At 37.4% G+C, this 13298-nt stretch overlaps 1 protein-coding gene across 4 annotated transcripts in view; it reads right to left on the bottom strand.

Annotated features, from left to right (window-relative positions):
- Positions 1-5920: 5920 nt before the first annotated feature.
- The window catches only part of LOC131425343 (calcium-binding mitochondrial carrier protein Aralar1), a 30637-nt gene continuing 23259 nt past the window's right edge, over positions 5921-13298 (bottom strand). For all 4 annotated transcript variants that reach the window (XM_058587164.1, XM_058587161.1, XM_058587162.1 and 1 more), the window contains 3 exons: positions 10089-10259; positions 9588-10026; positions 5921-9532 (listed from right to left, as the gene is read on the bottom strand). In XM_058587164.1, the coding sequence (XP_058443147.1) occupies positions 9261-9532; positions 9588-10026; positions 10089-10259 (882 nt within the window). In that variant the 3' untranslated portion in view covers positions 5921-9260. The remainder of the gene's footprint in view (positions 9533-9587; positions 10027-10088; positions 10260-13298) is intronic.

Below are 13298 nucleotides of genomic sequence, written 5' to 3'. Positions count from 1 at the left end.
TCTATAAACGACGTTTTGTTAAAATTGCTATTACACCTTGACGTAGAGTATGTCTACTATTTAACTGTCCGGTGAAAAGAAAATCTGCACACTTAAATTTTCTTGCTGAATCTGCCGAAAATGATGAGATTTGCACAGCCGAGTGTAAAATGTATAATTACTGAGAATCTCGGCAATCCAAAATTTGCTAACTCCCAATTATTGCTGAAATTGTCAGCAGAAATTTTGCTGTCAGCTCGGCAAAAGTTATCAGGATGGAATCATGAATTTCCGATTCATCAGTAACCGAAAGAAGGAAGGATTTTCCTTTATTATTGCATGAAATAAATATCAATAAAGCTAAGGTTGGTGAAAGGGATGTTTTATTGATGTTCATTTCAATTCAGTGAACAAAAAAAAAAAAGCGCAAACACCAAAAGAAAACGTCACGGTCAAAGACAATTGTTTCTAGTGCTCCTTAACGCCGGATATTTATACATATATATTAGGGTGTAACAAGGTTGTATGGGAAAAAATGAAAAGGTTTATTTTCTCGGACTATCGGAGACTATATTTTCGCACCCGAGGAACTCATAAAATCAGTACATGTATCGTTTTCGAGGGAAATTTAACGAGAAAGGAAACATTCGAAGACCGCAAAACAATCCGACATGCGTAGTAAAAGTTATTAAAGTAAGACCGACAAAATGTCCGAACAATGGCTCATTCCTTAATACAGGGTCCGCCATGTAACTTTTGTTTTTTAAACATGCAATAATACACAAACGGTTTCGACTGATAATTCAATTTTCGAAGACTGTGCGCAGAAGATCGATCGTTGCCTTGCTGTGTGGCACGGAGCGCCGTCTTGTTGTAACCAAATGGTGTCCAAGTCTTCCTCTTCAAGTAACGGGAAGAACCAATCGCTAATCATGGCGCTCCTGCCTCATTTTCGAAGATAAATGGCCCAATGATGCCACCAGACCAAAATCCGCACCAAACCGTCACTCTCTGAGGATGCATTGGCTTCTCCATGATAACGTGCGGGTTTTCCGTCCCCCATATGCGACAATTTTGCTTATTAACATACCCGCCGAGATGAAAATGTGCCTCATCCGAGAAGATGATTTTTTGGCACACATTCCGCAACATTACCATGAATTTCAAAGTTAAACTGCACTATTTTCTCGAGTTCCTCGAGCGTTAACTCAACCATTTTCGTTCAGCGGAAGGATAAAACTAAGTTTCTGTCAAATCAGAAGTGACATTATCTGTATATCTAGCACCACTGCTGCAAGTGGTCGTAATATGATTTGACTTTCTTTTAATATGCTAAAACAGTTGATCTGAGTTATTTGATGTCTTCACGATAGTTACTCAGCTTAGAAAAAAGATTTTTTTAATGTGGCAAACCAGACTCCAAACTTTATTGTTAAGACTCAAAAAGCCATGTAAATAATTTTTTTGTTTGCATAGAATACTATCGTCTATATCTTCTATGCTATAAGAGATAGAGAGTTTATATCTTCGGCAAAGTTATTGGATTTGAATTTTTACACAATATTGTAGAAGATTCCAAAAACCTATTTCTTCAAATTAAAAAGTTAGACTTTTTTGTGTCTTTACAGTGAGTTTTGGAACATGGCTTGTCACTTTAAAAACCTGTTTTAATCCACCTAGTGGTGTAATGATGCCTTTCTCATGTACATATAATATTGTGGTATTCTATTCAAAAATTTTCTCTTGATTGTTTATGCATAACATACAGAATAAAACAGTGCTTTGATTGCGTAAGCCATCCTTAAGAGAACGAAATGGGGTCACTATTATATGCACTTCCGGCACCGCAACCCGAGAACCAGTATAATCGAAGTCGGTTCGTACGGCCATCAACTAACATGACACACAAACTCTTCTAGTACGCACCCTATAAATCCGGATTCGGAAGTCGGATCCGGATGAAATTCAGGAATTCCATATAAGACCGGGAGACCTTTCATTTGAATCTAAGTTTGTGGATATCGGTCAAACCATCGCTGAGAAAAGTGAGTGAGATCCATTTTGGTATATATGACCACTATTTCCGGTACTTCCGGAATCGGATACCGGGAATCAGGATAGCTTGAATCGGTTTGTTTAGTTGCCTACTGATAATGGCTATCGATTGGTGTAGTTTTGAGACCAGTTTGGAAAAATTTTCACGTTTTTTGTTTCGCCGGTTTAAGTGACGGTGTACAATATTGAACACAGTTTACCCTATAATTCTGGAACCGGATGTCGGATCCGGATGAAATTCAGGAATTCCGTATGGGACTGGCAGACCTTACATTTGAATCTAAGTTTGTGGAAATCGGTCAAACCATCGCTGAGAAAAGTGAGTGAAATCCATTTTAGTATATATGACCACTATTTCTGGTACTTCCCGAACCGGATACCGGGAACCAGGATAGCCGGAATCGGTTTGTTTAGTTGTCTACTGATAATGAATATCGATTTGTGTAGTTTTGAGACCAGTTTAGAAAATTTTCACGTTTTTTGCTTCGCCGGTTTAAGTGACGGTGTGCAATATTGAACACACTTTACCCTATAATTCCGGAACCGGAAGTCGGATCCGAATGAAATTCAGGAATTCCGTATGGAACCGGGAGACCTTTCATTTGAATCTAAGTTTGTGGAAATCGGTCAAACCATCGCTGAGAAAAGTGAGTGAGATCCATTTTGGTATATATGACCACTATTTCTGGTACTTCCGGAACCGGATACCGGGAACCAGGATAGCCGGAATCGGTTTGTTTAGTTGCCTACTGATAATGACTATCGATTTGTGTAGTTTTGAGACCAGTTTAGAAAAATTTTCACGTATTTTGTTTCGCCGGTTTAAGTGACGGTGTACAATATTGAACACACTTTACCCTATAATTCCGGAACCGGAAGTCGGATCCGGATGAAATTCAGGAATTCCGTATGGGACCACGAGACCTTTCATTTGAATCCTAGTTTATCAAAATCGGTTCAGCCATCTCCGAGAAAACCTAGTGAGATTATTTGACACATACACACACACACACACATTGCTCAGCTCGATGAACTGAGTCGAATGGTATATGACACTTGGCCCTCCGGGCCAATTTTCACTAGTCGGTTTTTCAAGTGATTGCATAACCTTTCTATATAAGAAAGGCAAAAAATCTTCATAATAACCTGAGAAACTTTTGTGATAATATCAAACAACTCAGATCAACTGTTATGGCATAATAGAAGAAAGCAAAATCATATTACGACCACTAGCAGCAGTGTTGCTAGATATATTAAGGAATGAGCCCATTGATCGGACCTTGTGCCGGTTTTCCTTTAATAACTTTTTCTACAAACGTCGTATTGTTTTGCGGCCTTCGAAAGTTTTCTTTCTCATTAAATTTCAAACGAAAATAACATATGCATTGATTTTTTTGATTCTATGAAGTGATCTTCGGACGATTTTTTTTTGTAAAAATTCGGTTTTCTCATACTAAATCCCATACAAACTTTAAACCTCGGGCGCGAAAATATTGTTTCTCCGATCGAGGGAAAATTTTGCATGGAGCTTATGCTATTGCTTCATCCAATTTACATGTTTTCCAGCTCCACGAGGAATGGCGACCTTTGCTTTGCAAAATCGGAAAGAGACATTAGATGATAAGTGTCTCACCAAGTTTCAGTAAAAGCTAACTCACTGTTCAAAATCTCGGCAAACGATTTTTCTAATCTCGGTATATTTGTTGTTTACTGACAAGTCATAATATAATGTCAAACATTAGAAAAAGAACGCGCTTTACCGAGATATCAGCATATTACTTTCATAGTTTTGAAAAAAGTATATGGATTACTGAATAATCAGTAAAATGTTGTGTTGCCGATCTAATTCGTCATTTCATTATGCCGAGCTCGAGAATCGGTTTTATGTGTGAGGGTTTTCGTGCACTATGTCTACTGTTCTCTGAAGTTTACATAAAAATATATTTTAATTGATTAGATCTTATAGTATCGTTTTGAATTTAGTTATTAAGATGAATGTTATCACCGTTCAAATCACAAATTGTATGACCGCTTGTATTCTATTGATTTGTAATGAGTCGTTCTACCCTATGCGTGATAATGTTTGCACCATGAATGCCAAAATTAAACAAAACAATACAGCGGTAAATCATGTGTGCAAAGTCGCATGCAACGGCAATTTTTAACTGTTTTTCACTTGTATGCTTTACACTGGTTTTTTGAAAAAGTTTGTACTAGCTTGGATGTCTGTTCTCTGCGCTAAAGTGTCATTTATAAAAAGTTCACAAACTGGAGCCACCGAGAGCCGAAGAGTTGGAGAGATTTATTTCATTCGAAAACGCCGTCAATCAGTAATCCGAGCACATAGAAGCAGCCGACCTCAGGTAACATCTCATAAATCTGCTACCACTTTAGGAGCTTGTAGAATCTTGAATATCAAAAATGCAACGAACGCCAATGATCATCGTTCGCTTCTTTTCGCCTTTGTTCGATAATTGCTTCGATAGTCGGACTTGTCTGTATATTCGGGTGCGAACGAAGCAGACGCTGCTTCGTTGCTCGCATGAAGATCTATTCCTTGCAGTTGTTATTCGGATTGGACATACCCCCGAATGACTTAACGCGAATGTGAAACGAATATTCATGCAGCGATCATCGTCAAACCTTAATTCGCGATGATCGTTCGTGCTGTCTTTGAAACAAGCAAATTAAGATCTGTATTAGTACCATAGTCTAATGTGTGAGAGATGAACCATATCCCAGTACTCCCCCATTGCTGCTACCTTACGAGATATGATGAATTTATTAGATGAAGAATGCTTCGCGAAGAATGGAAACCTACGATCATCCCAGTGACACTATTCGAACCAATTCAAAGAGTAAAGTAAATGAGCGAATGACAAACGAACATGCACGATGTATACCAGCAGCGAAGAATGTATTAGTAGAGTGGGGTTCTCTACAATTATTGCTTATTCTTTTTCACTCTTCTTTCTTCCGTGCAGTGAATAGTTCAACGTTGTTCGATACGGGCGTGAGTAATATAACAATATTCGCACCGAAGATGGATGAATGAATTAGTTACACGAAGAATATATGCAACATTGGAATAAACTTCCGGATGGTGAAAATTGACAGTGGGATCGTTTTAAACTTTGTAATGCGGAGGATTTCTTTCAAGATTTTGTTACGTCGCTAGACTCGTTGCTTCCGGACATCCAAGTAGAGATTTTAATGTGTGTAAGAGATTTAACGGTTGTTCTAAAATGCAACCACCAAGTAGCAATTCTTCTGTAGAGACGCTTCGAGCAGCCCAGTAATCGCTTATGGGCTCTTGCGTTCGAGCTTTCATACAGCAATGGTAATTCAGCATGCAAAAGCATGCGCAACGGATTTTTACTTTCATGCTTTGTACAGATTTTTAAAAAAAGTTTGTGCTAGCTTGGATGTCTGTTCTCTGTGCTTCCGTGCCGTAGAGTCGCTAATCCCGTGTTCATGCGCCATTTTTACATTCAACGCACTGGACTCGCTCGAATCGTCCTTTCGCTGGTAGCAATAACATTCTGGACCCAACCTAAACTCGAACGACCTGTGGCCACCTTCCGGAATATTTCGTCGTAAACATTTCAAAAAATCCTTAAAGCAATTGACAGATTCGACAACATAACTATACAAATATCGTTACATATCTGATACTGTTAGAAAAAAGGAAATATTCGCTTCTATTTTGTACGAATATTATATATTTAATTTTTTAGCGATGTGCTGTATTCAATTTACTTAAAATTTTTGTTAAATCGTTACATCTATGAAGACATTCAATGACATTCATTCTATGACATTCGATTGTTTATGAACAATTACCTCAGGCAAGGAATCAAGTGGACGAATTGAATGAAACCGCAGCTCAGTAATCAAGGCTCGATTTATTTATTTGAGCTTTCTATATTTACTATATTTTCCTATAACTCTTATTCAGGTGCATCTTACATTCTTGATTTGACTTACTTGCATTTGCTTCTTCGGGAAATAAATTATAATCAATTCAATAATGAATAAAAAATTGTTATCCAGAAATAATGTCTCAGTTACATCGTGTGAACTTTGTTCGAATAATTACTAAACAATATAACAGGCACTATAAAAGTTGTGCTACCAAAACAATTCAACTTCCTGTCGTGGGATTTCATGTTACCAAACAATCTCGATTGAAATGTATTATTTTGAATGAGCTCGTGAGGTAAGTTTTAATTTCCTATTGTGTGTAGATAACGATTTATTAGTTGCAGAAATGCAACATAACGAGTAAAAAATTCTTCATGCTTGACTTCATATTTTTAGTGTAACCATATTCTTATTTACCTATTGATTTATATTTCATATAAACTGAATTTTCTAAATAAAGCCGATGGAAATAGAAGCTGGAGTGAGTTAACAATTTAAAGAATAACAAATCTAACGTTCTCGACAAAAGATAGGCAAACCATATATAAAATTTGTTCGAATTGTTTTGAATAATGGACACTTCTTTTTTTCAATCTGTTTTACCGAGATCATCGATGGTTGACTGCCTAAAAACATCTAATAAAAACTTTTCTTCCAGTAGAAATAGAACTTCGCGACTCTGACGTACCAATAAAAAATCTCAAACTTCTCTCAGGTGTTTCGTACTATTTTGAAATTTATGGTGTAGAAACTATGAAATTTGTTGTGTTACGATAAAAACCGCTTGAGTACAGAGTTCTTTAATCTAGTAGTTATTTTTAATAGAAATATTGTTGAATATGTGTAAAATTCTTTGAAAATCATTTGAAAATACATTCATTTTGAAATTATCTACTCACTTGATTTTTCATTACTAAATCCGGTAAGACATTAAATGCCCCTTGTTTGTGGAAATTGGATGAAATTATGATGACTGATCGTTCTGTGCAGCAATCACCAGGTTTGTAAAGATACCAAATTTTTTTATTGTTTCTATTTCCAGGAATTTATAAAACCGCGAAATAACCATAACTATTGTAAGAGCGAAACTTACCAATACGAATCAAAAAAGTTTTCGGCTACTCAGAGAACTATTTAACCATGGGTTGGAGTAAAAAATCATGTTTCAGTAGATGAATCTAGTATTCGATATTTCGTAAATTATCGATTAAACAATTTCAGATTTGTGCTTGTTGCCAAGTAGAGATGGTCGGGTAAGCAATTTCTTAAACCCGAACCCGATCGGAAATAAAACAAAAACTTATCCGCACCCTACCCGAAACCGAAAATAAATGTTCTTCTAAACCCTAATCCGAATTGTACTCGGTAAAAAGTGAAAATCTTTACCGGTACTCGTCCCGAACCCGACAAAATCTTTGGTCACCCGCACCCGGCCTGAATCTGGCCAAAATATTTTTGCTGAACCCGAACCCGAACCCGAAGGTGACATATCGCACAATTCTTTCTTTTGTTCTTAGCATACTTAGGGTTACAGAGCGTTCAATACGAAAGTCTAATAACAAATTTCTTGGTGAAATACTAAATTAGGACCTTTATTGTTAACAACTGGACGCTATAATTGACGCCCAGAATTGACAAACAGAAGAGGTGTCGTGTTCTATCAGGACAACGCCAGGCCACACACGTATTAAGAGACTCTTCAGAAACTCCGGGAGCTTGGTCGGTAAGTTTTAAAGTAGTCCTCATATTCGGACCTAGCTCCACGCTATTTCAATCGGACAATACGAAATATCAAAATTGAAGTGCTTAAGTTCAGCTATTGATATTTCTTAATTTTTTTTGTTCATACCCTAACATCACTAACAGATCGAGGCTTGCTAGTGATTGTATCTGTATTTACTAAACCCGTAACTGCCTGCCTGGAATGGAGATTTATTGAGCTTACCGGGTATTCCAGAGCTAGGTGATGCTGAGTTCGACAAACGAATCGATGGTCAAACATTGATCGCAGAGAAATATTATACAAAGATTTATTTGCTTACTACGGTTACGGGTAAGAATATGGAATGGTATGAGGTTTTATGGGTCGGAAGTAGTCGCGAGAAACTCAACCGGCTTTGCGCATTAAATAATTTGGTTCAGGATTTTTTTGGTACAATATTTGAAAGGTTTTATCAATTGCTGCAGCTTCGTAGCTTGACAACTAGCATGACAAATTTTGGAGGTATCTTCGTTTATATATTTGACTGTAGTGTTTGAATATAATTCTGCATTCTGTTTAATAATAAGATGACCGACATCGTGGAACAGGGTCTGGGTTAATTTGTGCTTCGCTTCACAATGTCTTTTCGAAATAGGGTCAATAGGCAGAGTTTGATTGATTATTTGTTGCTTAGAAAACAAAGCAGCTTCTAGATTATAATTGCCTCAGATTTTATGTGTCAACAGCGATACAAGTCTTTGAAAACAGTTTTGGGTTTAGTTTCCAAACAACAATTAGTTCGAGTAGTTTAAATCATGTATAGTTATGGATGGATCATTATCGTTCCAAAATATCATTGACATAGTTTTTGGAATCAAGCTTAAAGTTTCACAAAGCATGCACATAAATATTAAGATTTATCAGAATATGCTTTGAATCAACATTAGTTTCATATATTGTGATAAATCTGTCTAAAATATTTTGGGAAGTAGTCTCGGTGAATTTCCCGGATTGCCGAAATGAATTCCTCAGATCAACGATTTGAGAAGAAAATGTTCCAATGGTTCCAGTAAGTATAATTTCCCTGTTGCATTCTTTCCAGAACAAATGATCAACTTTATGTCTTAAGCAAATATATGATTTTTAGGCAGTTTTGATTCAATTTTCTGTACTTATCTATAAACTGTCGCTTACTTTCTTATAAAACAATGCATAACACAGTCACGAGTTTAACAATGAAACAAATGCAGTTCAAATAATTAATGTCTATAGATTAGTATAATCCTAACAAAACGTATCAATCTGAATTACTAATCTCACTCAACTAGTTGGCAATTAATTACATGTGTAATTATCTGAAAACATCGTTCAAACTAAAGCTGTACCAGTATTCTAACAAATTATGTAATTTTGTCACATAACTCAGCTTAGGATCAAACCATCCTAACTCTAGCTAGTAACCTAACAGAAAATCTACGTTTTGCGGTGTCGTAAACATTACGCAAATTTCACATACGGGACGTGTTTTCTTCATTCATTACCAAAAGAAATTGCTCCATCGTTTGTTCCCGTTGTTGATTCCCTCTCAGCTTCTACGGGATCAAGAAGCTTGTTGTTTTGGCGACAGTTTCAGCGTTGAAGCAAACCGTGGTAAGCTAAGTCCGAATTTTGTTTCTATTCCATTTAGCATCGGCACAGCCGCGTGGTATCCACCAATGTGATCTGGATTGACTTTTCCTAACTCCTGTTTGGACTGCATTACATCGGATCCAGCGGGACGTGAACCTCCGAAGTCCACATACAACATTCGCTGAAGAAGTTCATAGGTAACTAGTGTAACACCAAACTGAGGTGATGATCGGAAGACACGGGCTACGGAAAAGATAGATGACATCTATGTTAAATGGAAGGAAAGGTTTAATCTTACCAACTGTTCCCTTCCAAAAGGCACGTGGCCCTTCTTCGGCCATTATTTTGCGTGTTGCATCTATCACACCATTGTACGTTGTTTGTCCTGTGCGAGCGACGACTTGTAGACGTGTTTTGATTACATCAGCCGGCGTAACTAGCGAAGCTGCTGGAATACCAGCAATCGCACCAGCTACCAGTAAAGACAGCGGGTGATTATAGCCTTGTTCATCGGCGAAGGCAGCTTTCGTATGGGCGTACATGGGGAAGTAGATCGCAGAGAAGGGAACATCGCGGAGTAAACAAGCACGTGCTCCTTTGTACAATCCGAAAAGCCCTAGTTCTCGAACGACGGTCCACGCTCGCACCTTAGCCCCTCCAGCTATTTCACCGGCAACCTGCAATCGAATTTTGACGATCTCCAATGGATTGGTGAAAATAACTTGCGAACCGCCAGCCTTAAAATGAAAAATTATGATCAGAACCCGTTTGAGGTAATCTGAAAAAAAAATACACTTACACAAGCACCGGCTAACACTTCGCCCCACCGAGGGATCTGACCCTGCTTGTCGGTTAATTTATCGCGCACCAAATCGTTCACCGTCAGTTTGATGGCCTTCTCCGGAGCCACACCCATTAGCTGTGGCACAAGTCCGCGGTACAAACCGAGAAATCCTTCGTGGCGAATGACCTGTTTAAATATGGTATTGTGATTATTCCGTGAATTTTTTGTAACGTTTGCTCAATATATGACTGTTTAAGAGGTATTTCCTGCGTCGTCAAATATAACCCTATAACTAATTAGATTTTTGTCGTTCTTAGTCATTTCGTTCCCATACCCCCTTTTCCTCTCCGTTTTCCACAATATTTAATTCTCTATGTTTATTTTATTCTCCTCGGCAACATTACCATCATCGCCCACGGAAAGCCGCTCTAGTTGATGATCAACACCCGCCGGGTCCTCGTAGACTGGGGTATTTCCCGCGGACCCACAGAAGGATGCGGCAACCTCCGATACGTTCTCACGTCACCTGGATGATTCCAACAAGTTTTCATCACAACAGCCTACGGAAGGGATGGAACATCCATCCCTCCAGCCCTTACATAAACCTAGTTCTAATAATTATAAGAAAATGCCCTTGGCATCATCAAGCTAACTGCATTGTGCCTTAATAAATACATCTTTGAAAAAAAATATATCCCTACTCGTAGGCAGAGTTGTTTTTCACAGATGGACATATTTTTAAAACATGAAATAATGTTGCTAAAGAGTGCATGTGTCCAAACATTTGGTTCGAACTTTTTAGTGTAATCTGTATCCATATTCTACCATTGAATCAAATACGAATCGACAAAAGATGTGAAACATATACGAACTACTTGTGTTTGAGGTCGTTTCGAAAAACCTAGATGTCGACTTCCGGTTTATTAATTTTCAGAACAGATGTCGGAAAACAATGTTTGAAGTCATTCCGAAAACGGTATTTAGCAAAGCAAAGCAAATTATGAAGTTTACAGGTGACGTAAATTCATATATGACACAATTCATAAGAACGTAATCCGTGACTTGAAATTTTACAAGAATGATATAAATATACGTCAAATATACCCCGCAGTTCAAGCAAACGTTTAAATTTACACGTTTTAGCACTTAAAAGTATGTAAGAATGCATTAAATATAAGTTACATTTACTGTAAAATTGAGTTATTTTTGACGCTCATATATGTCGGTCTCAGAAGACGTAAATTTACACGATTTTTTCTAGGTGTGTGGCATTACATTCCTTTTGTGGAACTTAGTCTTTCTGTTCCAATAGACTTCGAAGCCGATTCTTAACGTACAGAATCATTGCATGGCTAGTACTACGATCCTAGTGACACTGAACCAGTTTCAGGATTAGACCTTTGGAACTTGTTTCTAGAACTGAAACTGAATTTTGAACATAAATACAGGAACTTTAAGTTCAAATTCAGTCAAAACCCAGATTCCGGATTCAGATCCAGAGTTCTGGATGCTGGAACTGAAATCCGTTTCTAATTCTGAATCTGGAGTCTTATTCCTTATTTCCTTATATTACATTTTGGTGGGGAAAGGGTTCCAATCAGCTTTTTACAGCCCTGTCCAAAATGTATTGCCCTCCCCGTTAATTTGTATCAGGCCGAATTAGCGCATGCGCGCCATATAAACGCCTCTTTCAATATGAGGAAATTATATTATTACCCAACAGTTTCTATTATTTATTCATATTGGTTTTCTTACCTTTGGTCATAGTTAATATTCTGTTTTACCTTAATTCCAGTGTTCTATTCAATTGTGTTTCGTAAATGTCTTTTGTTGTCCTTCTATTTTATTTCCATTCCGTACTTTTGCTGATGTTATTTTATTCCCTGAAATGTAAAAGTTAGTTGTATGCAATGGTCTTTTTAGTCTTACCGATGTTCCATCTTGTATCTAAGATTTCCTAAGAGTGTTAATTAAATTATTTTCCAATTTTTCAGCTCCACATTTATCACATTTGTTCCTGCTTTTCTTGAGTATCTTATTCTTTATTCCGAATTTCTTGGTTATGCTCAGTCATCCATTTCCGAAAAAAAAGAGACACAAAAAAGGATTAGTGTTTTTTTAATGACATCTTTGTACGGCCGGTCATGATGGTTTGACGGGAAAAAAACTGAGAACATGCATTTTTATTTAAATTATATTGACCCTTGGGTCCCATAAGTATTGCTACAGCATGTTCACATTTAGTTGTCTTCAGTTGATCCTTGGCAGTGGCAAGGCACAAATCTCCAAATATCAAGGGGAACGTGCCATTTGAGCCAATTTGTTCTGATTCCTGACCCACAATCGAAATGCATCACTACCAATTTGGTACAACGCACTCAAAGGCACGGTAAAATGAATATTGTATATACACACAAAAACACATACATACACACACAGTCACACACATACACACATGCATACATACCCACATGTATTCCACACGCAAGCATTACAACATTGAGTTACTATTTCTACTCTGATAGATCCTAACTAAAACTAGTGTGCCAATAGTCATTTCATTAGTAGAGTCACCATGTTATTTTAGCGATCACTCGACTTTTAATAATTGATTTGTGATAAATACAAAGTCTTTGCATCGTCTCTAAGAAGCAATAACGCATAGCAGTAGTTCGGAAGTGGTTCAATACTGCTGTTTTAGCGAAGCAAAATGCTCCAAATTTCATGTTACTTCTGAAATTAATCTATCAAACAGAGATAACAGAGCTCACTATAACTAATGGTTCTCGTATATGAAATGACTAATGGATTTGAGATGAATGGAGGTACCGTTACCCAATTTCTATCTCTTCTAATGATCGATCGTTAGTCCTGAGCTGAAACGGTGGCCTTTATTACCATTCTTGCATGCTCTTACTCTTACATTTCACTCACACATCATCTCACCCATCAGGTCCCAAACGATACATCCTCACAATACAAACTGGATGAACATCGTTTGACAGCTATCAGTGGTTTGCCCATTGGTTAAGTCATTATTATTCCGTTCTATTTTACAATATTCTATCTCATACCACAGTAATCCATTGTACACAAACCACCAATAAACGTCAAATATGGACTCGATTCACCGTTCACCTGTTGTCATCGTGTGAAACCCAATTGGGATACGTTCACTCCACTTAACTTCTACTTCTATAACACTGGTTATAGGAACCGGTAGTA

Source organism: Malaya genurostris, chromosome 1 (genome assembly GCF_030247185.1).
Source record: "Malaya genurostris strain Urasoe2022 chromosome 1, Malgen_1.1, whole genome shotgun sequence".
Classification (NCBI taxonomy): Eukaryota; Metazoa; Arthropoda; class Insecta; order Diptera; family Culicidae; genus Malaya; species Malaya genurostris.
The sequence above is the reverse complement of the archived record's forward strand: the minus strand, read 5'-3'. Positions and strand labels throughout refer to the sequence as shown.